Source organism: Molothrus aeneus, chromosome 1 (genome assembly GCF_037042795.1).
Source record: "Molothrus aeneus isolate 106 chromosome 1, BPBGC_Maene_1.0, whole genome shotgun sequence".
Lineage (NCBI taxonomy): Eukaryota > Metazoa > Chordata > Aves > Passeriformes > Icteridae > Molothrus > Molothrus aeneus.
In genome coordinates, this window is record NC_089646.1 from 53,430,699 (window position 1) to 53,456,865 (window position 26,167).

Below are 26,167 nucleotides of genomic sequence, written 5' to 3' on the forward strand. Positions count from 1 at the left end.
ATGGCAGGGGGCTGTGATGAGGGATGAGGAGAAGAGTGTTGCCAAAGCAAAGGAGGGAGATTATGGCCTCTATGTGGCTGCAGGAGAGAGTCCCTGTGATAGCTTAGCTGTATGTGGCATTTTGGGGCTGAAGGAGCATACCAGATCATTGTGTGGCTCGTGCATGGGAGACTGCTCCCAGTCCTCACTCAGTACAGCTTTGCTATTGTCTGATGTCTGCACATGCTGGTCAGATCCCCTGCATGCAGGCAAAGCCTCAGTGGGCTGCTCTATGCATGTACCAAATGCGCCTATTCCTAGTAGACTTGTGCTTTCCGTAAAGAATGGAATAGACATTGCAGCACTTAACAAGACTGCTGGTTGGTTAAATTTCTTCTGCCAAGCCTCTTTCTGGCTCCCAAAAAGTCATTACAATCCAGGTCTGCTGTGTAGTTTGCTGGGTTTGTGTAATTGAGGTGAGTAAACTGGGTTTTCAGTCTTATTGAGCAGCATATTGATGCAAATCTGGTTCTATGCTAGTCCCCTTAATTTGACTCTGGTTTCAGCAGGGTTTTCACAGTCCTTTGTGAGCGCCAGCTCAGTGCCAGAGAAGAAGGAGTTTCCCTCTGTTCAAGGCATACAGTTTCGAGCTGGGGATTTCTGTCTGCTGAGCTCACGTGCACATGAGAAACGCCATCTGCCCGTGAGCCAAGTGCTTCAGTTAAGAATGAACTTAATTGGGGATTACTTACAGAGGGTTTGCTGCACCCCCTGACCTCTACCCCGTTATGTGCAGCTTGGGAGAGGAGGGAATGTGAGTCTCTTGTTTTCTCTCTAAGCCTGTGTCTGAAAAGGAAACTCCCCTGATTTTTTTTTTTTTCAAAAGGCCAATTTTATGCCAAACCCACAATCAGATACAAATAGGAATGAATGCCAGAAGCAAAAGCAGCCAAAGGGAGCTTTTCATCTTGAAAACAGCTTTCCCACCTGGCCAAGAACTCCCTGCATGTGCCTGGCACGATGGGGCAGCCCTTGCTGAGGGCCTGCTTGGTGCTCAGATGCTGATTGTCTTCTCCATTTAAACCTGGTTGCTGCCTCACTTTGACTGTCCCAAAATCTTTCAGGTGAGAGCGGAGGAAAGGCATGCATCTCTTGTCCTGAGGATTTACATGCTGCCTGAAATGGAATTTACAGCCTGGGTGCTTTAGGAAGTAGCTCCTTAGATTTCTGCCAGAACAGGCCAGAGACCAGCCTTTTGTGTGAAATAGAAGGTGGTAGATACTGGTCCTTTTGAAACAGCTTCTGTTAATTTCAGCTTCTGCCATACCTCATCATAGGGTCATTCACTACATCCCAGTAAAAATTTAGTGATGGTGATTACCTTGTTGTTGGTTTTCCCTGGGTTCTACCCATGATATATTAATGAGTCCTATGAAAAATAGCTTCCCACCTACTAACCTGCTGCCTGCTTTAACCATTTGGAAGTGTTCAGCAAGTTCTGGAGATCCATTTTGGTGAACTGAAGAAAATGCCAAGTGTACTCATTGCTGCTTTATAGCCCTGATGGTGTTTGTGTATGAGAAAAGGACAAGCCCCTCTTACGTGCTCTTCATCTGCACTGAAAGGCAGCTTGTGCCACCATTATTGTAAACATCAGTGAAGGGCTGCCATCTCATTTTGACTAATGAGAGTATGTCATCAAGAGGAATCTAGGAGCACTGGCTATTGTTGATCCAACTTATTCACATTCTTCTATCAAGAAGGCTGCTGAACTCAAGCGTGATTGAGAGCCTCTCAAGGATGACCCTGGGCTTGGGCATCAAGTGAGAGGTCATTTTTTGCAAAGAAATGTCACCCCAAGTTAAACACTTGGAAAAGACAAGCCATGATGATATCTCATGGAGCTAAAATAAAGATCTGGATTTCTTCATTGAATGCTTGTTATGTATTTCACTCCTAAAAGTGCACTCATAAGATGCCTACGTGAGTTGTTCTCTTTAGCTCATTTGAGGTTTTTATTGCTGCAGTATGGGTAGAAGAAATGGAACTAATTGCAGATTGCTCAAGTAAACAGAGGAGCAGAAATGATACTTCTTGAGAAAGATGGGATAATGCTTTTCCTGTGTTTCTAGGATTCTTCTTTGTGTTTGCGTGTCAGAGGATGTGTGATTTCCTTTTTCCGAGCTGACTCTTCCATGCAAGCTGGACATTTGTGGCAAGAGGGTTTAATGGATTTGGACAGAAAGCTGTGGTCTCTTGGCTGGTGTGTGAGATAGAGCTTAGATAAATTCTGGTGCCTTCAACCAGCAGCCCCACAAAACCATGTGTTGTTTGGGTAGGCATAACTTTTTAGCTACTAGCTGAACATGCTAGGGAATAAAAAACTGCAACAGAGGACTCACTGGAATGTTGTAAAAAACTGCAGAAGTGGTCTGGTTTAACTTGAAGATTGGGGAATGGCATAATAAAAATAAATTGTTTCTCCCTTTTTTGTATTAGAAAAGCCTCAGGCCATAAACATCTTGAAAGAAATGGATTTTTATTTTTCTTTCACCCTTCTGAATGGATCAGAGTTACTTGAAGAAAATCTTACTGTACATAAACCACAAGAGCAGCAGGGTTTGGAGTCCTATTTTTAGTGTCAGTAAGTCAACCAGCTTGGTACGCTGGGAAATTCCCAAGTCTCCTGGCACCTAAAGGTTAGTATTATCAGCTCTCCAAGAACTGGTTTAAAACGTGTGTTAGTTGCATTAGGTCAGCTTGTGCTAATAATAAATGCATTGCTTGTATTATTGTAGCCCCTAAAAGAGCTGGCTATGATTTTAATTTTCTCTAGTTCGTGCTGAAACTTAGTCTTTTTATTTCCATTTTAAACCTAGATTCAGTCTTTCCACTAAAATTCTCAGAAATGCTCTTTCTACCTCGTGTCTTTTAGCAAGCAGTCTTTTAAGACTCTTATCTGGGTATATAAGGAGAATTTAGAAGAATTCTCAACTCTAGATAGGACAAAAATGACTCTGTGTACAGGAAGAATCTACTTAGTCAAATAAAAAGATCATTGAAATATGAAGAGCAATCCTGGTATGGACCAAAATCTCTGCAAACAACTTAAAATGCAGAGATTTTAATGCTAGCAGATACCATTTGTAACACAGATGTTCTGTCCTGCTATCATCTAGTATCTAGGTGCTCAAAATAATAAGTTTGTGTATGTGATCATGCAAAGCACACACAGACCAAACGCAAGATCCTGTCTGTACCTACATACCTGCTCATGTATGGGTTTTTTGGAGCTTTTTATTTGCTTACCTGTTATGAAACCTGGGGATTTCTCATTTTCCAGCTTTTCTCTGTGACCATAACAGCTGGAAACATACGTGTGATTTTTGGTTAGTTTTTGGGGGTTTTTTCCCTTTAAATGAAAGATGAAATTCTTGCTTACTGACATGACTGAAAATACTGCAGCTTTAAAAAAACCAAAACACTGAAAAGAAAAATAGGACTTATGATAAAATCACAAGAGCTGGCTATGCTGACTCTGCTGAAATGAATGATAAAACAGTTCTGACCTAGTGGGACCTAATTTTACCCTGAGAATGGAAATAACTGAAAAGTATGTTTTGCATCACTGCAGGGTTGAAGTTACAGTTCAGCTGAGGTGTCCTAACCTTCATGTCCATATTTGTTAAGACTTGATTTCCTCTAATAAAAATGTTATCTGTTCCTCTCCTCTTTATATGATAGTTGAAATAACTTCAGTACTTTCACAGCCCGTGAGCCCTCACTGTACAGGTGTGGTGTGTCCTTGTTTACAAACTCTCTGAAGGATATTTAGATTTTTGGTTGTTTCTTTTTTTGCCTGAAATTGTTTTGAGAGCATATGGATAGTTGACAATTTATTTTTGAAGGTTATGTGAATGCTCTGGGCTTACTGGGGGTCTGTGCTTTATGACTGATGCAGAGATGCCATCCCTGTAGCTTGCTGTGATCACTCTGGTGATGACAGTAGTGATGAACACAGTGAAAGCGCCCTTAACTTGTAACGAGCTGCCCCGTGTTCTTCCCCTCAAATGTGCAAATGACAGTATTTTGATTAAAATTCTTGAGCTGGCATAAAGCAGTTCTAAGCTGCGTATCTCTCTTGAAGGTGCATTCCCAGCTCAGCAATGAGCGTTCCCAGGAATCACATGGGTGTGAGAAGGGGAGAGCGGGGGAGAGGAGCCTCCTAGCACTGGCTGCCTTCCACTGCCTCTCCTGTCTGTGTCCAGTTGTCTTTTTTCTCCCTTCACCTTCTGTACTTGTTTCTGGGATATAAGAGTACTTTGTGTGCTCCCGAGGCGTTTGAATTGCCGTGTGTGTTTTGTCCAGAAGGAATAAGCTTAGTGCTTTAACTGGTGATTTGTTGGCCATGCAGCTTTCTCACTTTTTTGTACAGCTCTCTGATGTTTGCCAGTTTAACAACTCAGTTAAAAAACGATGGAGGTGCAATAAGGTTTTCATTGCTAAGGCTAAAACTTGCAGCCCTTTGTGGAGCCAAATACACCAAAGCAGGCTACCAAAGCAGCTCTACTTTTCCAGTTTAACAGGTTTAGCTGATGTTACTGGTTTGCCACCGAGTTTATTATAGTTTCATATCTCACCCCGGGCTGGCAGCAAGTGTTTTGGCTTTTCTTTCTCTGCCTGTGCAGTGGTAGTGATAGTCATCAGGGCTCTCAGCCCTGCAGATAATCTCTTTGGGTTATCATTTACTTGCAAACAGTCGTGTGAAGTATTTGTGAAAAGGCTTTTGAAGTGGCATTGCGGGCGGATGCTGCTCGGAGCTGCAGAGCAGGCGGTGTTTACACAGGGGCAGAGGATTTCTCTGCCCGGTGTGGTTCTCCTCAAGTGCTCGTATTCTGTGGCTGCGTTGTTTGCCTTTCTAATGAAGTGAACTGTTTGTTTGAAATATGTGGTAGAAGGTGTTTACACAGAGACTAAAGTAAACTTTAAGGCCGTTCACATAAGCCGTACATATCTGGTTTGTGAAATGAAGGAAAACAATTTGGCTGCAGCTTACTTCTGGGAAGGGCAGTTAGGAACTGTTTAAACAATGAACTGGGCTGCAGCGGATGTTGCTGCAGCCTGTTACAGCCCTTCAGTGATGACTGCTGCTCATGTAGGCATTCCTCAGGATGCTGCCTTGATGGAGATTTCAAAATTGCTGTCGTTATTTAAAAGGGGGATTTATTCATTAGCTGAGAAAACTTGGGTACATTCATATTTGATTAAAACCATCCCAATTAGACAATGGACTGTTGAGAGCCAACATATGCTATTGCCTTTATAACGTCATTAGTAACCCAGAGTCCCCACTTTGAAATAAGATCGTGCCCGAGTGCACAGACATCTGTTTCTGCCTAGCCAGATGGAGGTCAGCAACATAACTTAAACTGCTAATCCTTATTGTGGAGAGGGGAACAGGAATCTGAGGAAGGTAGGAACAAATGAACTCGGATCCCGCTCCTGGCAAGGCATGAGGTATTGATGGCAATACAATGCCTGGAACATGCTCTGCAGAGCCCTGGTAGTAAGTTTCTGCCTAACCACAAGCAGAAAGAAGTTCAGAGAGCAAAGGAGGAGGGCTGGGTGAAGTGAAACTCTGTGGTGAAGGCATTTCAATTCCTCTCAGAGAACCTCACTGCTGCTCCTGGCTCTGCCACAGTTGTGCCTAATGGGAGCGTTAGTCGGCTGCAGCACAGCGTTTCTCAACAATGACTGGCAAAACAGACCTTGGTGGTGGGGAGTGCTTTTCACCCCCTGTCATAGCACAGAACAATTAAAACTGGGCATGTAGGGACTTCAGGAGCGGAGATTTCCAGCCCTGTCCAATAGAGACCATATGTTTCCATCCATCATTTATATTTTTTGGCGGGGAAGAAAGCACCAAGTTGGTTGGGACTACAATGCCACATCCTTGGCATTGTTTCTCTGCTCATTCTCCTTGGGAGCAAGAGGAGTCACAACACTTCAGACTCCTTGGGTTCGGCATAGAGATTAAAACAAACAAAAAGTCCTTATGCTCCCGGAGTGCAATAAATATGCTAGAATTTCAATAGGATCCAAACAAGTGACAATAGTAGCATTAAGAGCTGGCAAATCCTTTGATGTTATTGACCAGAAAAGGACTGTTGTGGTCTCTGTCATGAACATTTAAACTTTTGACCTCCAACCTTTGTGTCAAATGGCTTTTCCATATGGAGGGTTCCTATACCTCTCTCACTGCCACTGCATTTAGTAGAGCATCAAACACTTCACTGGCGGGAAACTGATGCTTGATGCATTGGAAAAGGTCCAAGATTGCCAGAGGGTGGGACTGAAGAAAACTTGTCTTCCCTTCTTCTGCTGAAGTGTAAATGAAGTCCCCTATTTTCTTATAGCTTGATTGCATCTCAAGTCCATACAAATGTGGAAGAGAGGATTGTGTCTCAGTGGACAGGAGGCAGACATCCTTACTTTTACCACCACCTCTTTTATGCAGTGTAACATGCAAACATACAACTGAAAGATGGGCTTTTACAGGCTGGGAGTGTCTTCATGATTATGCCACAGAGCTGAAATCCTGCAGTGCTGGTTGGCTCTGCCCTTGGTGATGTGCTGGCTGAGTGTCAGAGAAAGGGGTTTGCCTTGGGGAACATGCCAGAAGTGCTCAGAGCATGAGGGACTACATTGGAATGCCTGGTGTCCTTTCCAAACAATGACCAAAAGCAGATGCCAGGGGGTTAATGTAAGAACTTTACAGATGATTCTCCTCTGCTTTTACTCCTCTGTCAGTTTCACAGAAATTTTAGTTGAGGAATTCCTTGGCCCTATGGTTTCAACACTTTCAGATCTTTACTACACTTTGTTTCTGTGACTTTCCCCTTGAGGCCATTCAAACCTCCTGTGTCCATAGCCTCCTGTGTCACTTGGCTGTGTGGCAGGGAATGATGTGTCTCATCATCATTTGGCCATCTTTCCTCTCTTCCGGCTCCTTTTGTCTCCTTTTAGCATCCCTGGTTTCTCCTCTAGGATGTAGAGAGGAATGAAAAGCAGCCTCCCCTTTAGTGTTCTCTTACCTGTTTGGTGGGCAGAAGAACAGTTCTTTCCCTCTTCTCTCTTCTTGTGGGTTTGTGTTCCACCTAATTCTACATTTTCTCCTGTCTTGTCCCTCAATCACCAAGCTGAAGAACATGGCTGTGCACAGGCAGATTGTGTAACTTTCCTTCCTGGTCTGCCTGGACTGGAGGCTGGAGAAGGCTGTACTGTCATACTCATCTATGGTGGTGCCAGAAAGCTTAGTCAGAGATTGGGGCCTGTTGTGGTAGGCACTGTGTCTACAATTGATGTACAGGTGATGTAAAGAGAGAACCCCCCTGAAGACTTTGATTTTATTGCTATGCACAAAAATCTTTGCTAGTGCCATGGGCTGCTTTGCCCACTACTACATTTTAATCCTTCTGCTTGTTTGGGTCTCTGTTGTTCCGTTTTTCTGTTTATCTCATTAGTGGGAGGAGTGTTTTTCCTCACTGGTGAAGCTGGACCTACCCACAAGTCCTGGCAATGATGCTGGTGTCAGTAGGACACAGTGCAGGCAGAAGACCTCAGGAGATGGTGCAGCTGGTTCTGCAGCCAGGTGCCCTCTGCAGCTGTGTGCCCCTGCTCTGCACCTCTGCTGTGGACTCTACTGACTCAGGGCTGTCCTCACAGGGCGTGAGGACCTTAAGTATTAATTAGGCTGAGGTTGTCCATTTTTGATTTGTGCTTTTAAATGTGTGCTCAGACACATATGCCCTTCTTCCTGTTTTTCAGCAGCGGTGCCAGCTTTAAGTGGTTGATGTAAAGGGTTGGTCACTTTGGGTAAGCAGCACTTAGTCTCCAAAGCAAGAGAAGTGTACATCAGATCCTGCCACTACATCTGCAGAGAACAAGAGAGAGGATGAAAGTGTTGTTAAGGCTTTAGGAGGAACTTCCATACTTTCCCATAGAGAGAATGCCCTTTGGTGAGGAATTGGGGAATCCTAAATCCTAACAAAAGTCCTAAAAATAAAAAAAAAAGTGTAGTTATATCTAAAGCTGGTACTGTCATCCTGTGTTTGGGTAGTGGGAAACAGAGAAGTTGTCTGTAAAGAAAAATGAATTTAATAAAAGAACAAAAACCAGGGAGCTTAGTAAAAGAACAAGCAGTTTCAGGCAATTGAGGTACTATTTTTAGAAGAAATAATGAGGCGTTATCACCGAATGGGTATTGGGGACTGCCAAAGATGATACAGAGACTCCATCATGAGAAGGCATGAAAAAACACTTTTTTTATTAGAAATACACAGTTGTTATAGAAACAATGGTGGACCTAAGACCTGATTGGCCTTTGGGAATCTTCTCTCACCTTGATCATTCACTTTCTCTCATTGATCAAGAAGGGATACCTCCTTCTTGTAAACATCTTTGACAAACAGAGATTGCCTGCCAGGTGTAGAGATTGAGATAATAATTGTTTTAATTCTTTCTCTGAGCTTTCTCACAGCCTTCCCCAGGAAAATCCTGGGAGAGCTGTGTCTCTCTCTGTTCAGAGGATATGTGATTATCATAGGGAGTTAATAAAATACTGACATTTTAGCTCTTTATTGGGACTTTTCACTGAAGAGGTTTTGAGTGTCTCAGAAAGGGTTTCTCTCTGTTAACAGCAACCAGGTTGAGGCCCAGGGAAGTGACATAATTTAACTATGACCCTTTTTGTTAAAAAATTTTCCTCAAATTTTGGCATGTAAAAATAAGTGAGATTGATTGGAATATTGACCATATGACATCTCAAAAACAGGCTGAGCGAGCACTTAGAATAAATGTCAATAGGGCAAATTAAGGGAACTCACTGTGCTTTCCATCTTCAGTAATGATCTGAAACAAAAAGTAACCAGCATAAAAATGAAATACAGAGGAAGAAGTCTCTAAGAAGCTGAGGGAAGGTGAGAGAACATAGAGGAAGAAAACAGCTTAAAGTCAAGTATTTGGAAATGTCAAGAAGTAATAACCAAGAATTGATTTGTGTTGACTTTATTTGACTTGAGCAGTGCCTGTTTCACCAGCAGTCCCCTAGAAATGGGAGGTAAGGTCACTGCCACATAATGAATACACTGTCTCAATGTGGAAAAATGAAAGATAATAGTTTTTGAGACTGTGTGTAAGAAATACATATCCCTGCTAAAAAGGGAAATTTTCAGAAACAGGTTATTTCTATTATAAATTTCTAAGGCTGCCTCCTCCTAAACAGTGTCATGAAACATGAAAATCTGATGCCCAAGAGTGCAGGGATGACAACCCAACCTGCAAGAAACACAGAAAGAAGAAACAAATCACTGTGATTAATTTAGAATATGGACAGAGAGCTTAAAAGTTGCAATAAATGTGTATTATCAAGTAGCCTGACAGCACATGTAATAACTATCTGCTCATCTGCAAGAGCTTGAAGAATGTGAACACCTCAGAAGGAGAGTAATTGCTAAGGGTGATACAGACAGAAGCTAAATAGTTATGAATATTTGGATGAAATTTTTAAAAATCAGATTGAACAACAGGGAAAAGAAATCTCTCAGAGTGTTCATCTCATTGTGCATCCCATAGAATCTGAGGAGTTTTAATATCTAAAAATAGACATAATTGATGTAATTATAAATTTTCCTCTCTAATTCCTATCATGCCATAAAATACTCATCAAAGCTTCTAAGTATAACCTGGTTCCAACTCTTTCACACTGTGGTCCAGAGCTGTTGAAAATCTGTTTAGCTACAGTGATTTTCCCTGCGCTGTACTGATACCCAACTGTTTGAGGTTTGGCCTTTCAAATAGGTTTTAAACTTGATTCTGCTACACAGGAAAGCACACAAGTCTCCAAACCCTTGTTTAAACAAATAATGTTTGCAGACTGACTCATTGCTGCTTACAAATTTCTAAGAATGTCACCAAAGCTTGTTGAATTTCCTAACTTGTCTTCATTGGTTCCCACATCAAATCAGCAATACATGGGTATTTCTAGTTCCCCACCACCGCCAGGTTCTACATTTCTGTTGCCTTTCCTTTTATACAGCCACATTTACCTTCGCATATTACAGATATTTGTAATTGCTAAATTAATGTGTCTAGCTGATATGAGGACATTCAGATGCATTCTTTGAGCTGTATTGAGCCTTAGGGAATAACCAAGCTGATCTGTGGGAGCACCTCCTTCCTACTGTTCAGGAAGTCCACGTTAAACTTCTGCTTAGAAGTTCTTTGGAGCTGAAAGCCTTGCTGTGAGATTCCTTCTTTAGTTCTCACCAGTGTGGATCAGGATTTATTTTGTTTGTAATCTTTTAATTTCCTCACTTTCCACTTTGTAGCTCACCTTCAATCCCTGGAATTCATAGTGTGCTACAGAAGTGAAGAGATAGATAGGTACAAATGATTTTTGTATTTATTGTGGTTATGGATCTAATTACTCGCTGCTTGCAGAGGAGGAGATGCTGAGGATGTGATCCTTCATACACATGTGTGATAAAAGGTGGGAAGCATTCCAGAGCAGCTGGGTAAAGCCACTTTGTGATTCTTGAGAGTTGAACATGGTTGCTCATTTTGGTTTTCATAATTTTTAGGGATGCATTTTGAAGTGGTGAAGGCTGCACTGACACATGGTGGCATGAGAAGTTAGGGGCAGGAACAGCAAGGCAGCAACTGTTGCAAAGCAGAAGCTGAATTATTTTATTACTGCAAGTCCTTTGGAGGTAGAAGAGGGAGGGATCTCTTTTGTCAGCTTCCTGGCAGCGGAGAATTCGTCATTTTCCTGCAGAAACCACATTATTAAGTTTTTAAGAAATGCTGCATGTGATCCAGAGGTTATGCAAAACATAAGCTGTGCTGTACCAAGAACCAGCTGTGTTTGATGAAACAGTTATACCTCTAAATAATGGGATGGTGAGCTTTCTCATCCTCTTCTCCTGAGACCATGGGCCAATGTACAGGTGCTGGGTGTATGCAGTTGTTCTCCTCTTTATGCAAGTTTTTTAAGGGTGCTTATAGGATGAAGCAGCCAGTGTTTCTTGGGTGGAAGGCAGGATATTCCAGATGCTTTTCCACCAATCTGCTGTTTGTTCTTGGGCAGATTGGGCTGATGGAGTGACTGGGCCTTCCTCCTCTAAAAAGTACGTCCTAAGAGGGTTGTGGGACAGCAGTGCTTTTCCCATCCCACTCACCAGGCAAGTTCATGGCTTTTTGATCAGGAGTTATTTCTTCGCTTACCTGTGCATCCATCCCAGTGGAAACAGTCATTTGCAAATCACTGGGCTGTGATGAATCATAGATTGTGTTCTGAAAGAATTGGAGGCTTTTCTGTTCAAGGTGTTTTGTACATGCAATATATTTACTACCCTGGGAGTCTGTCTTACTACATTTTTTTCCTTTTCTTTTTCTTTTTCTTTTTTTTTTTTTTTTTTTTTTTTTTTTTTTTTTTTTTTTTTTTTTTTTTTTTTTTTTTTTTTTATTTCCAGATGGTCAAATGGCAGTAAGCACTGGAGTCTGCTGAATGGACTTGAGAAAGTTTAGTTAGTATTCCAGAAGGCAGTCCTGCTCCTTAGACAGCAGAGTTGCATTGACTGGAAAGAATAATAAAGTGTTCAAACTGAAATCAATCCAGCAGTTATTTAGCCAATACCTGCAGCAAATCTGGCACATTAAAACACCTCTCAGTGCCAGCTGATGAAACCAGTTCCAGCAACTTTTATTCCAGCACAAGAACTGCTCCTCCCTCAAGTGTTTGGCATAATAGCTGTTGTGGAACTGCTAACAATAAAACATGTTCCCACAAGGTGTTTAGATTTACAAACTGAAAGTATTAAAATGGATGACAGGAACCTAAGATGTGCCAAAGTCTTAATTTTTGTTTTTGCAAAGATAGAAACTATTTTTCAGCCATAACAAGAGCTGGAGCTCTGCTCTGGTTTGTGAAGCTTGGCCTGGAACTCCTGTGGTTTAGTTTTAAGATCAGTACATAGGTTCTGTGAGCACCAGCAGAGGGTAGAAAGGGGAAGTTGATCATCATTAATACACACAGACACAAGGAAGGGAAGTGAGCCAATGGGAAATTGTCTATTCTCTGAATGTGTTACATCTACTATATGTAATCACAATTAACATTTAGTGCTACTGGAATGCAGAGGACTTGCCCCTTAAAAGTTATTTTCCTCAATTTCTGTTTCTTGGCTTTATATGCTTACTTGACTTTTTTCCCCAGCTTTTCCATGGCTTTTCCTTTTCCCTATTTAGAATCCCCTTCTCGGTGAAGTCAGATGATGAGTTAGCTGCATCCATGTCAGTGTGGCTGTTGCCACCTTGGCAGCGTGTGCGTGCATGCACACACAGAGCCACAGGAAGGAATCCTGAGGTAACTGGCTGTAGCACGGCAGTGGATCAGCCTGCAAACCAGCAGTGCTTCAGATGGCAACCAGCCACGCCTGAAGCAGCAGCCCCAGTCACCATAGGGAAACTCTTCAAAGCGCACAGAGTTAAGTGCATGCATTAACGTGTAGCTGTGGCTCAGACATTTCTTCTTCCTTATTAAAGCCTCTGTATAAGCAGACATAGAAAACATAAATCACCCCTTATTGAGAGAGAACTAAAAAAACCCTCAGAGACAACATGCGCTCTTATTGAGCCCTAATGCAAGATGTAAACAGAAATCCAAAATAAGATCTTTGCTTGGCAACTAAGAACCTAGTTCTTGCCATAAAACCTGGCAATACCATTAAGTTCAGATCAGTTGAAGGAAATGTACGTGAAGAAACAGTGGTGCCCTTAGGGACTCTGCAAAGCTGAATATTAGAAAATTCTCATCTGGTGATCGACTTGTGAACCAAAGGAAGTGTAGAAATTTGCTGGCAAACTCTTCAAAACTGTTCTGCATATTGAAAAGACATTAACAGAGAGGCTATATTTTGCATCATACTGTATCTGTTACATCTGGTGTGAAAGCTTGGTATTGTCGTTTGGCATCAAGGCTGTAATGGATTTAAACAGGAAGGAGATTTCACCTCAAGTGAGGTTATATCTGAGATAGAAGTTTGCACCTGGCTCAGCTCTGACATGTAATTTGGTGAGCTGATTGTCCTAAGGACAAATGTGCTGAAGCATAATGAGGGCTTCCTGTGTTGGGCTTGGGACCTCTATTTTCTTGGCCCTGACCTCGTGATACAGGTGCAGACATTGGGGCCACACTGGGTGAGTTCAAGCCAGTGCAGGCATCTTCTATGTTTATCACATTAGGGTTCACCGCAGACGGTAGCAAAAGTTTTCTTGATGTGCTGAAAAAGGCAGCCTGTCATTTCAGCAGCCATCTCCCTCAAGCATTTGGCAGGAATCACAAGGTGCTTCAGGAAATCAGCTAGCTGAGGGCAGAGTGTTTTACTCATATCACCATCACAGCCGACCTTTCCAAATGTAGTGATCACCTAAGTAAGGCATATTTGAGAGACTAAAGTGCACAGAAGTTATCACAAACTTCAGCGAGCTTTGTAGCAGCCTAACCCTTCTGCCATCCTCTCAGGGTGTTGCAGAGCACCTTTGAGCCAGCTGGCATCATCCCCCTTTCCAACAAGTCTTGCTGTGAATTGCATCTCATCAGACTTCAATTCAGGTTTGCTGTTCAGCATCAAGGATCATACATACCTGTCCTTTCTCCCAGTTTCTTTCTCTTGATGCTGCAGCAGAGACTTAGGTTGTCGACTTTCAGAGAACAAGAGTAGGTCTCTTCTTTTTTCCTGTATGGGAATGATTGTAATTGGAGAGAGATGATCCTATTCACTTCTTTTAGAAGGTAAGAATGATTCTTGAAGGAGAAATAAGAAGGCAGGTTTTACACAACAGAAAGTCAGCATAAATTGACATATTTTCCAGAAAAATCTCACAGTAATAAAATTGATGAGTTTGTAGCATTGCAGGCAGTTGTGTCTCACACTTTGTTTTAAGAAGACCCTGCTAGTGGTGCAGGACACAGGAGAACATCTGAAGGAAGCTTTCAGCAGTAGGCAGCAGAAAATTCCAAAGGCAGCAATAGCTACCAAACTCAGCAATGTGTGAGCAATGTCTTCAAATATATTGCCAGTGCTTTGGCATGTCCTTACAAGTTCTTGAAAACAGTGGAATTTATGCCCAGAATCAAGTACTTCTACTGAGTTGAAGCTGAGGGCTGCAAATACACAGCCAGCATCTGTCCATGTACTGTACACTTACATCAGTCTCTGCAAGGATGTCATTGGCCTAGGAATTCATGGTTGCATTTGGATGTCTGTAAGAAAACTGCCTGGCATACTCTCTGTAAGTTTACATCTTAGCCAGAATTTTTAAGAAGGTAATAAGTAATTTCCTTAGCAGAATAGGAAGTTGGATTTTGTCGATTTGTTTTGGTGAGAGGAGTTTCTCCTTGCTGAGGGTAAGAATTTTTTTCCTCACAGTTTAAATGAATTAATGAAAACATAGTCAGAGCAGCTATCCTGTCTCTGACACTGAGTTTTTCCCCTGGTTTTCTAGATAGGTAAAGCATCTTGCACAAACAACTGTGAGTCAGATAGGTTCAGATTCAATTCTAGCCTGACTAGTCTCACTTAATTTTTTACTTACCTACAGTTTCAATAATTGTGGCAGTGTCGTGAACGGCGGAAGAAATGCTTCACACAATATGCGTGAATTGCAAATCTCGAAGTTTATTGAAACCCCACACATATTTATATTGGTGTTAATGAAGCTTATACATATTGCAAAAGCTGAGCTCATTATTGGTTAAAGCACACTTAGATCAACCACACCTACTTCTATCTTCTAACAATTATTTTGCTTCTATGTTTGCATTCTTCTAACTTTTCTACCTAAGATAACTACATTTTCTGGCAAGCGATTTTCTCCCCTGTCTTCCCGTTTCAGGGAAGGTCACTGTGACCTTTGTCAGTGATTGGACACTGGTTGCTCAGTTCCCAGCTTGTTTCCCCTATCCTTATCCATTGGTATCACATCGAAATGTCCTTTCTCAGCTAACCAATTATCCAAAAAGCTCTCTACATGGCAGAACGTGCCATTAATATTCTGATGGTGCCTTTAATGAAATAGTTACTGGGTGGGATATGAAAAGTCAATGTGAAACTGGCTACAGCCTCAGTTACTGCTTTGTAAACTTATAATCTATTTCCATATAAATACACGTCAACCAATTACATTTTATGCCGTTTCAAGTGAATTCCAAGTGAAGCCCTGGATGATGGGTGCTTTGGCAGCTCTCTGATCTTAGAGTCTTTCCATATAAATATTCAGTGCTTTTCAAAGTGGAGTGGTCTTGGGCCCCCAAGCACGTAGAATTTGCCAGCTACTTTTATGCTGAGGGCTTACCCAACATGGCAGGATTTGATTTCCATCTGTAAAATTGACTCCACCAGTTCTGTAGTTCTGTACATTATTCTCCCTGTCTCCCATTTAGCATGTTAGTCTGCTGACAGTAGAGTACACAGCACTTAGCAGCTGGTTTGTGGAACCATCAGTCAGGAAATTGTATGATAAATAGGAGGTAGCCAGGTTTAGTGGCACTTTATTCTGCTTCAGCAGTTTTAGCCTGACTTTGGAAAAGTCATCATGTGGTTTTTCTTAAGGGTTGCAACAAGAGATGGCTACAGTGTAGTAACTTATTACACGTACACTTGAGTTACGATGTTCACCAGCTGTATTGCTCATGTGTAAATAATAAACTGTGAGATGGGTAATTATGTTGAGGTTTGATATGCAGCTCTGCTCTCGACGGCTCAGGGCTGACAGAGACAGCTCCCTGTTCCATGATGGAGTATGGCTGTTTCCCAGATGGAAACTACAAACAAGATGCAACCAAGATATACAAAGGCGCTTAATGTGAGAGGACTCAAAAAAATGTTCTTGGAGATTTATAGCCCATGCATAAATAAAACTTGTTGATGATCTGCACTGCATAAGCCCCACAGAGAAAAATACCTTTTTTTTTGGGTTGTTTAATACTAAGTTTCCATTTCTCAGTGGAAAGTAAATTAGGCATTGAGGACGGTCAAATGGTGTTTCACTGCATAATTACTAGGACTGCTTTTAATGGGTAGATGCTCAGGCTGGGCATAGTGGGACAGTGAAGAGGCTTGGCATCCTGAGTGGGATTTCATGTTTTGGCCAGGTGAATCACATCCTGTCTGACATGAATATGAGTAGCAAAATCTCTGTGGTCTTACCTGTGCTCTCCAGACTCACTCTTTGAAGGAGACACATAGGGCAGAGAAGGATTTGCCTGTGCATTTATGACGGTGTAAGTGACTTCCTTTTTTGCTGAAAAAATGGTGGCAGACTTTATACTGTAAAATACTAAGACATCTGCTTTCAAACCTACTCCCTTTGGCTTCTGCTGCTGTAGTCAAATACTAGTTTAGCAGGGGAGAGGGTAGGCAGGGAGATGTGCTAAAACACACTTCCCATAGTGTCGCCTTGGTGTCTGCTGGGGAATGTGTTCAGAGGTGGCTGCGAGCATCAATGACACTCAATGACAGTGTGTTCCCGATCATCTGTGACCCATTTTTTACCTCCATTGGAGACCATGAGTGATTGGCATGGGGAGTGAAGCTCATAACAGATTGCATGCCAAGGTCCAGTTGGTGCAACAGAATCAGAATTAAGAATATTGTGAGTTTGAGCTCCCAGCTTACATCATAAACCACAATTATTTTTCATTTATGGTTCTTAAGTCAGTAAATGGCTGAAATGTACTGTGGCTAGTCACATGCTGATGCCCTTTCACAAAATCAAGCTGTGTAACTGGACAGTCTGTGTCAGATGTTTCCAGGCTTTCTTGAAATACTGGGAATAGTTCCTCAGAAATTATTTCCCCTTCATCCCCTGTGTGAATTCCCTCAGGGCAATGAGGTTTGTTCCTCTCATTCTTCCCGCACTTCAAAAAGCAATAGTAAAGCAACCCAACTTTTTAAATCATGATGAGGAAAAATCCTTTTTTTTTTTTTTTTACATCTCTAGTTGAGACCAGGGAACTGCTTTCACAAATAATATAATCTAAAGGAGATTTAAATTTTGATGAATAGGAAAGGTAGGAAATATAAAGAAAAGATACTTTCAAGAACTGGTGGGCAAAATTGGAGTAGAACTAGTTTTACTGCCAGTACACGATTGAAGTTTCCTTTTTTTCTAGAAGCATTTTAGTAAATCCATGACATGACCTAATGTCTGTACTTCTCAGCCTTTGGTGTCAGATAAACACATGACATCACCCAAAGTGGCAATTGGGTAATGGTTGTGCGCAGGATAAGTTTGTTTCATGCCACTGGAGGTGTTTAGCATTTTGTTGGAATTGTGAGTGTTTGGGAGACAGTGGTGAGCAGCGTGTAACATTTTGAGGCACACAGATCGCAGCGGTGTGCTGGTGAGGAGAGCTGTGATCTCTGTGAGCTGTGCCCCTCGAAGCTGGGGACAATCTGGCTGCAGAAGCCGTGGGGAGGGTGGGCCAGTGCCTGACTCCTCTGGGCAGAGCCCATGGGGTGTCAGGGGTGCATTCCCCCTTTTGTCAGCCTATCTCCCAGGCTCTCCAGAAGCAGCGGGAACCAGGAGTTCTGACAGCTGCAAAATCCCCCGTCCTGTGAAAGCCATGGAGGACATAGAGCAGGGGAGCTTACTGCAGCCATGAATGCCTGGGTCTCCAGTCATGGGGACAAAGAAAGTACCCTTCCTTTTTAAGAACTGGGGATGAAATTAGTCCCTCTGTCCTCACACACATTCCTCCAGGTTGAGCCATTGGTGTGGTGCAGTTAAACATCTCCAACATGGCCTTTCCCAGTCACATTTCCTTTGAACATCATTGTCTGATTAACGCCAGTTTTACTTACATTTCTCAGCATGTCACTTCAGTTTGGCTTTCTGTTGTAGGAGTGTGTGTACATCTCTGAGGATATATGTTTTTATTGCATTGTATTCTCTGCTTAGGCTTTTTTTCCTGGGATGATTTTTTTTCTTGTTTTAATACAAAATAAATAAATCAGGAATGCTTATGAAAGCCTAGATGGTCCTTTTGATCTGGTGCTTCACATATGGGCACATAATTATTTATTAAAGACTTTTTTAATGCCCTTTTCCATTTAAGCTATAAAAAGAGAATATTAAAATTAGTAAATACATATTCATGCAAACAGTGTGGGCCAAATTGTCCTCTCAGACAGACCTGATTGATAGCAGCATGGACGGAGATTGTGACCTAAGTCATAGCACTCTTTAACGCATGCTTTTCAATATCTGTTCTGTCTTTATGAATGTTGTTTTTAAAGAATCATTGGAAATACTCAGATCTGGGAACCTCGCTTGTTTTTTCAGATCCTCCTCACCTTTTTCCAGCATTCCACCCTCCTGTACCAATTGATGCAAGACATCATGAGGGACGCTACCATTACGAACCATCTCCCATTCCTCCTCTGCATGTGTGAGTATTCAGTGTTCCCGCTTGCTTCCTGAAAGAATGGACAAATACATGAACCTTTGCAATGCTTGAAACCACGTACCTGAAGCACTTTTCCAGTCTTTCCAAAGTGTGAGATTTACTTTTGGAAAGCATTGAGGTTATCTGTTCATAAAGCAAAGCCCATGCTGGTGCTTGAGGAATTCCTATTATAATAGGAAGTAGCTGGCAAAGGTTACCTGTGTCTTTTGCTGACATTTATTCTGTATTGTGTCATTCCATAAAGGCTAAATTAAAAAGTGCTGAGCCCTGTGAAATACAGCCAGATAAACATGTATCTAATCTGTATTAAGCTTGGTTTTCTTCTTGGCTAAAATTTCCTTTCATGCCAAAGGTTTGTTTACAAAACAACCATTAGGTTGGTTTTCTTCCCTAGTGACTGCTATGAAGTATAATGAAATTTTTGGTAAATTTTCTTAGTCCCTGTTGTGTGCACATATAGGCAATCGGTTGATTGATGGGAATGTCACCCAAACAAAATGGCAAATGTGATAGAGCACATGGTTTACACAAAGATAAAAGAAATGAATACCAGTGATAACATGCATAGAAAAGGGTGGTAGTGGTGAAATCCTGTAGAAATAAAATTTATCTTATTCCAAATGGGGAGACAGGTATCAGCATTGCAGAATAAACCAGTGGATGTGTCCAGAAAACTGCTAAATACCATTTAAAATGAAGCTGAAAAGCAGGGCTTGGTGCTTCACTAAAAGGCTTGATGTATACATTTAATCATATCTACTAATCACCTCTCACACTGAGGAAATACAAGAAGAAAAGCACAAGTAATACTTTGAAGAATAATGCTAGTTGTTTAGATGGCAGATTGCTTTTCTATGGCTATTAGTTACAGCTGTGTAATTACATATATGCAGAAGAAAAATGAAGTTGTTTTAAAACAAGTCCTCCTCTGTGAGCAGAATTAATTGATATTAACAATCCTAACTACATGCCCAAGTACACACACAATATTTTACTAACAGTTTTTTTTTGGGTCAGTCTTCTATTACTGAATTGTAATTTCAGAGCAAATTTGCCTGGAGGTAAGTAATAAATCTGTGTTGCAGTCTTCTTGGACATTAGAGGAAAAGTGGGTATTTATAGAAAGAGAGAGCACAGAAATTTGTGATTTATTCCTCAGGGTTCCTCAGATGCTTCACCATTTACACCACAATCTACCACATAATAAAGTACACTTAAATTCATGCTTAAATTTGCTGCTAAATACTGTTGTAAGCTGAAGGTGGCAGGCTCAGATAGTCATTAGAGGGTAATCCTAGATTTTGTATTGCAGTCAATATTCTACATGGATGGACGCTTTTGGGAGCTGGGGGAGATGATCCTGCTCATTTTGAAGCTAGTGGGGAATTTGCCTTTCTCTCTGTATTGGGCAGGTAGGGTAGGGAGTTTTAACCTGCATCAGCAGAGGACCATCATCCAAGACCCAAGTACTGCCTACCAGCTTGGAAGAAGCTTCTGCAAGTCTGTGTCATGTGGGACCCTTCCTGCATTTGCTGAACTGAGCCCTCCCTGGAGCCTCAGTCCCATGAACCCAGTCCACAGCACCCCAAGCCCACAGCAGGGCTTTTGGCTGGGTAGACCAGTGTTAGCTGCTTTGGGTGACAGTGGGAAATCAGGACTAGCAGTCTACACTGCTCTCAGTGCCAAGACTTCTGTAAGAGCCCCAAAAGATGTTGAAAATGCCTCTTTCATACTTTGTTTGTAGAGGTAGTCCCCTCTGACCCCAAAATCATGCTCCTGTGGAAAGGTGCCCTGCTGCGTTCTGTGCACCCCTGCTCCCTGATTAAGTGGTGATTCAGCTGGGCCCTGCAGAGGCAAGGGGGTCTTAGCCAGATGTGATGACTGCAGGCAGCTGCTTTTGAAATATACTCTGATATCAGTCCAGGGTTTTAATTCAAAATTGCCTTTATATTGGCCATTTTCCCTTATTAACTTCTGATAATCCTTTTGCTCATTTGGTTTATGTCACCATTGGAATGATGAGCTGTAGTGGACACTTGGGGCTGTCGTGGTTGATGTAATTAAATATAAAAAAGGTAATTAAATATAAAAAGGTAATTAAGCAACTTCAAAAAAGTCATTTAGACTTCAACATTTTGGAGATGTTACGATTTGTCATGCTTTTGCAGTTTTCAGGAAAATATATTAATGTATTTACATGTGAGGTAGGCACCCAGTGGTTTTCTTGCAAGTTTTACAGAGCCAGGTGTTAGTGGCACTTAGGATTACCTGGGATCATTTGGAGCCATTACTTGAACTGCTGTCCTAATACCCATTAAAAAAAAATAAAGAAGAAAGAACTGAATTGAGAAGATATTTGAGAATTCTGAGAGAAAATGGCAAGAAACCAGTCAGGAAGCAAATGTTTACTTACAGCTTCAACAATGACTTCATTGTATGAGTGGTTTTCTCCTCAGCTTTGTAGTACTCTCAAATCTGTGTATGTAATATAAATTAAAAATAAAATTTAAAAAAGGCATAATTTTAGTTATCCAAGCTCCTTGAAATATGTTCCAGAACCTGTCAAGCCTTAGTGGAATTAGTTTAGGTATAATACAAGTGCGGGAAAAAATGTGAGGAGGGCCTTGTCTGCATAGTACCTACAGTGTCTGCACATAATTTTGAACACCGGCCAAGTGAAAAAGAAAAAAGAAAGCAGGAATTTTAAAGATGTTTACAGGGCTCTTACATACTTGCAGCTCTAAAAAGGTATATGTATTTATTTATATATATATGATTCTTATAGTTTAATTGCTGATGGTCAGAACTGTTGCATCCCAAATTTTAGCCTGGAGCTGAATTTTATAATTTGAGTTATAAAACCTTAAAATAAGGGTTTATGTTTATGATGGAATTGGTGACAGATGCTTATGTATAGTAGGACTAGCAGGCATTGCTGTAATTATGCTATCGTATCCTATCATTAAAGATTTCAATTGAAAGAGGTTTATAAATTGCTCTTCCTCTTAGATAAACCACCCTACATTAAGGCATCAACGATATGGTGCAGAATTAAATTAAAATCTCATAAAATGAAATATGTTCTGTATTAGCTGTTTGACACTTAATTTGCCTCTGAATGAGTAGAGGAAATCACAAATTAACCTGCCTTTGTTTTTCCAGCCATGGCTTATTACGTGTTGGAACAACTGCAATTACAGCCCAATAATAACCCCCAACCCTTATGAATATGTACTGAAATGTGTCACTTTGTGTTACCAAAACCTGTTAGTACTGTGTAGTTATCTTGGAATTTCTACAGTACATCTTTGGTTTATACTTCAGGAAGATGTATGCAGCTTGAGTTGTTCTTCAGCAGCTATGGATGAATGGCAGAATTGAGGCTGGGGCTTGTGTTTTCCTTTTATTATTGTGTTTTCTCAAATTCAGTTTAAAAAAATCCAGTACACTGTAATTCAGTTTTGCTGCTTTACATTGAACAAGGAGGTTAAATTGTATGATAAACACCATATGATTAAAACAAACCAAAAGAAGCATGGCTTTAGTAATCGCATTTCTTGCTTTGTTTTTCTTTGTTGTTTTTGTCCAGCTTTTTCCTAATCTTCCTAATTTCCAAAACTGATTTACAAAGTATGGTATTAAAGGAGGAGCTGAAGCTTATCTCTGTTTTGGTCCTTGACATCTGCTAGGTCATCAATTAGAGTGTGATGGCTTCGCTGGTTGGTGTGCAGTGATTCAAAATCATGCTGCTAATGAGGGTGTTTATTTGAAATTAATACCATGAGTATGCTATTTTTCTTCAAGATCCAAATCACAAATTTATTATTGGCTAACTCTTCCAGTTGCTTGATGTCTTTGTTTGGAATGAGAATTATTAGCAGTGAACAGAAGAAGAAGAAGGATGTCTACTTTTATGACAGTGCAAGTGTAAATAACTTCATGGTCCCACAAATTTTAAAATCTGTCTTAGCTAGGATGAGAGTTTTTATTTGTTAATTAAAAAAAAAAGCTCCTAAGGCAGAGGCAAAATTCTCCTGATGGATTGAAATTCAGCAATTTAGGAAGCTATTGTTCTTGGCCATTCATTCATTCCCACACTTCAACCAAGTTGCATCAGTAGGTTTTTCCCAGTATGCTTCATTTCAAGGTTGAGTTGGACAGCCTTTAAAGGTGACCTATCCTGGTACCTTCAGGCACTGTTACTGTGGCTGTGGAGGGAACACATTCCTGCAGAGATGAGGCAGGAGACAACAGTCAGCTAGTTGGCAATATCAGGAATGACTCTGGGGCAGTGGCTTGTGTACATCCCGGAGTGGTAAATGCATGTGTTACAGGAGGCTAGTGGAAAGCTAAAGTTTCGGGGCTGAATGCTTTACAAGATGCATCATACATGTTTGAAAATCCCTTTAGTCTCCATCTCTTTCTGCCATCCCTTTTTTGCCTTAGCTCTGGACTACACATGAGGAAGAGTGAGCAGGTAAATTATATGCTTACAGTCGGGGGAGAACGCCTTTGCCAGGAGAAAATTGCATGGTACAGCTGGTATATTTTAGCTCCCTAGGATCAACAATATTCCAAGCTCCTTTTTTTTTTTTTTTCCTAACTGCTGATTGAGACTAGCAAGTTTGGCACTCTTATGCCCTGAAATGATACACGTGCGGATAACCATGCATGTGCCTTACATGAGTGCTTTGAACAGACATTTTGAACTTTCTCAATGCTCTGGTACTAAACCAAAGCATGTGTTTTGCTTGCAGTCAGCTCCAAGTTGATAAAAAGGGAGACTGATTCTTAGATATGTTATTTTATATGTAGTTTATACACACATCAATTACACCAGGGTGGAAAGAAAAGCAAAGTCAGGCCCAGACACTCAGCTTTCATCATAGTTTGATTTTGGACCATGCAGCAAAATAGGGGATACCCAAATGTGAGAAGATTAAAGCATATCCATGATTATGGGAGAAACTGCTAGTCACACATTTGATAGGATGTTTATGTTTTCCCAGCCTTGTCCCTGACATTATGAGTTTTCTTCTAATTTTCATTTCTAAGCTCTAATTTTTTTTTTTTTAATCTGAGTGTTTAAACCTCTTAAATCTTTTACCTGCTGCTTTACCTCAGTGTACCTCTAAGCTGTAGACTTGGCAAGGAGTTTGTCAGCTTGTCAGAGCATTCATTGAGCCTTTCACAGTGGGAAGGAGAACCCCACCCAGCATGAAAAACATCACTCATTGAATTGGCTTTAATTACTTTAAGACTTGGAATGGGTTTTATGGTTTAGCCAGGAGCCATCAAAGAAGAAAGGCTGGGAAGCTCTTGGGACATGAAAAGATGACTGTAGTTACAGCTTCCCAAAATTATCCGTGAAAGTATTTTCTTTAAACAGGAAGAAATCTTGTTTTAAATGTGAAATACCCCAAGAAACCTGTCTCTGGAAGTGAAGTGCAGCATGCAGAATAAGCAGCTGCTCATAGCCTGGAGGATTTTTATAGCAAGTCTCTGAGAAGGAATCAGCATGGTCTGGTGACTCGTTAAGGTTATACAGAATTTGTTATGTGCCATAGATATGCATGTTGTAGGCTCTGCAAGCAGCGTGTATCCCTCTTTCCTTAGTGATTATTCAGGGAAGTAAAATACCAGTGCCAGATGCCTACACATAAACTTCAGCAGATAGTTTTCTTTCAGTGCCAGACCTTTTACAAAGCTTGGGAATAGGAAGCTTCTGTCTAGGCTAAAACTGTGGTATCTCACTCAGTATATAGTTATGCATCATTTAAAATAGTGAATCAGTGTTTTGTTCATTCTTATGAAGTGGTATTTACCTTAAGATTTGCAGAACGTAAATTCTCCTTCGTTAGCTTTGTAATGCTTGCAGAGTGGATTCAGAAACAGAGTGTTTTTAAAAACTATCTCAAAGTGCAAAAAGTTTGGAAAGCAAATTAGCAGTGTCATATATTGAATTGCAGAAAAAAAGGTTAAGTGTTTCTCTTAAATTTTTGATTCTGAACTACCTTTTAAAAGAAAAGAAAGTAGGTTAATATGTGGATAAAAATAGTTAAATATTTTTGATATAGCTGTTTTATTTAAGTTGTTACATTCATTTGTTTAGGTAAACTGCAGTCTGAAGTTACTGCACAGTCATTTCAACTCTTCTGTATTTCTCACTGATTTTCTCTCTCTCTTCTAGGAAAACGCAGTATTTAGGAAAAACGATCTTACTTAATTTCTGCTGAAAAATAAATTTTAGATCAAATAAGGATTCACTGCTAAAATCCATCCCTGTTTTAAGCCAGCACATTTACATGAAAGTCAACAGAATTGCCTCTAAGCGCACCAGATTACATTTGGTTCACATCATTCATCTGTTTCTGTGGTGGATAATACTTTGTGACATAATCATTTTCTCTGGAGTAGCTAATTGTAATGCCAAGGAACTACAGATTTATAAAGGAGAAACAATAGCAGCAGATAAATATTGAGTTAACAGAGGCTCTTTGTTCTTTTTATACAGCCAGCTTGATTTCGGGCTGTCTGGGGAAGTTGCAGCAATTGAAATTAGGGGAAAATTACGGTGAAATTTTTAATATAGAAGGAAGAGCTTTTAAAATGTAATGGTTTGTTTTGTTGAAAATTCTTGGTAGAAGGTTCCCCCAAATCTTTGGTTCATGGGTTTTTTTTTAATATTGAGAAAAGCACTCGAGTGGCAGCAGCCCCCAGCCCTAATGAGCAAGATGTGCCGCCAGTGGCTGGCAGCTGGCTGACCACCTCTGTGCAGCACTCTGCAGTAGCAACAATGCACAGGGCATCCTGCCCTGTGATGCAGGGGGAGAAAAAATTGGGACAAGCCCTTGGGAGCACTCCCCCGATGGTCTAAAGGGGATCAGTTGCCTCCTCTCCACCTGATTCATAGAGAGGCACAGGTTTGGCTGGTGGAACCCAGTGCAGCGAAAGGGATTCTTTAGGAGGTTTTTATAAATTATGCTGTTGCAGAGGAGCAGTTCCAAGGTTTATGGGCAGTGAGGTGTCTATCAGCACTGGCACTTAGCTGATTTACCCCGTCTGGGCAGTTAACAGTCCTTAGATGAATTCTCGGCTGCCAGTGAGAAGTGGTTCCCTAAGGCGGGCTTTCAAACCAGCGTGAATTAAGGGATGATGGAAGCAAAAAGAATGGCCAGGAAAAGCTATGCCTCAGGTCACTGTTCTATGTAACATTTTTCTGTAAACTGGGGAATAACTAGACATGATTACAAGTTGTTTAGGTGCTTGCTGTGAGCAGATGTGTATACAAGTGGGCGAATTTTTGTGCGTGTCTGTGTGTGCATGCATCCTCTTTACATAATAGGGTATCTTGCTTACATTTGTCATGGACTGAGTAATTTTAAATCTCTGCAGTTAAAACTAATGCAAGGAACTACTCAGAGCCTGAGAAAGATGGAAGATTACAGGTAAAATGTTAACAAAATGCTTAGAAAAAAAATGTTCAATGGCAAAACCTTTGAGAACATGTAGATCATTACCTTAATTTAACATTTAAACAAAAATATATAGAATAGCTGCAATGCTTGAGTTCTGCTGCTTGAAATTTCTATTATCTCATTCTGTTATCAGCTGCAAAGAATGCAAGCTCTAAATATAGTGCACATTCAAAGGCTCTGA

At 40.9% G+C, this 26,167-nt stretch overlaps 1 protein-coding gene across 1 annotated transcript in view; it reads left to right on the forward strand.

Moving 5' to 3' along the window:
- Positions 1–26,167, forward strand: part of GLI3 (GLI family zinc finger 3) — a 201,778-nt gene that overhangs the window by 93,712 nt on the left and 81,899 nt on the right. Inside the window, exon 4 of the mRNA XM_066557224.1 lies at positions 18,385–18,490. Coding sequence (XP_066413321.1) covers positions 18,385–18,490 — 106 coding nt within the window. The remainder of the gene's footprint in view (positions 1–18,384; positions 18,491–26,167) is intronic.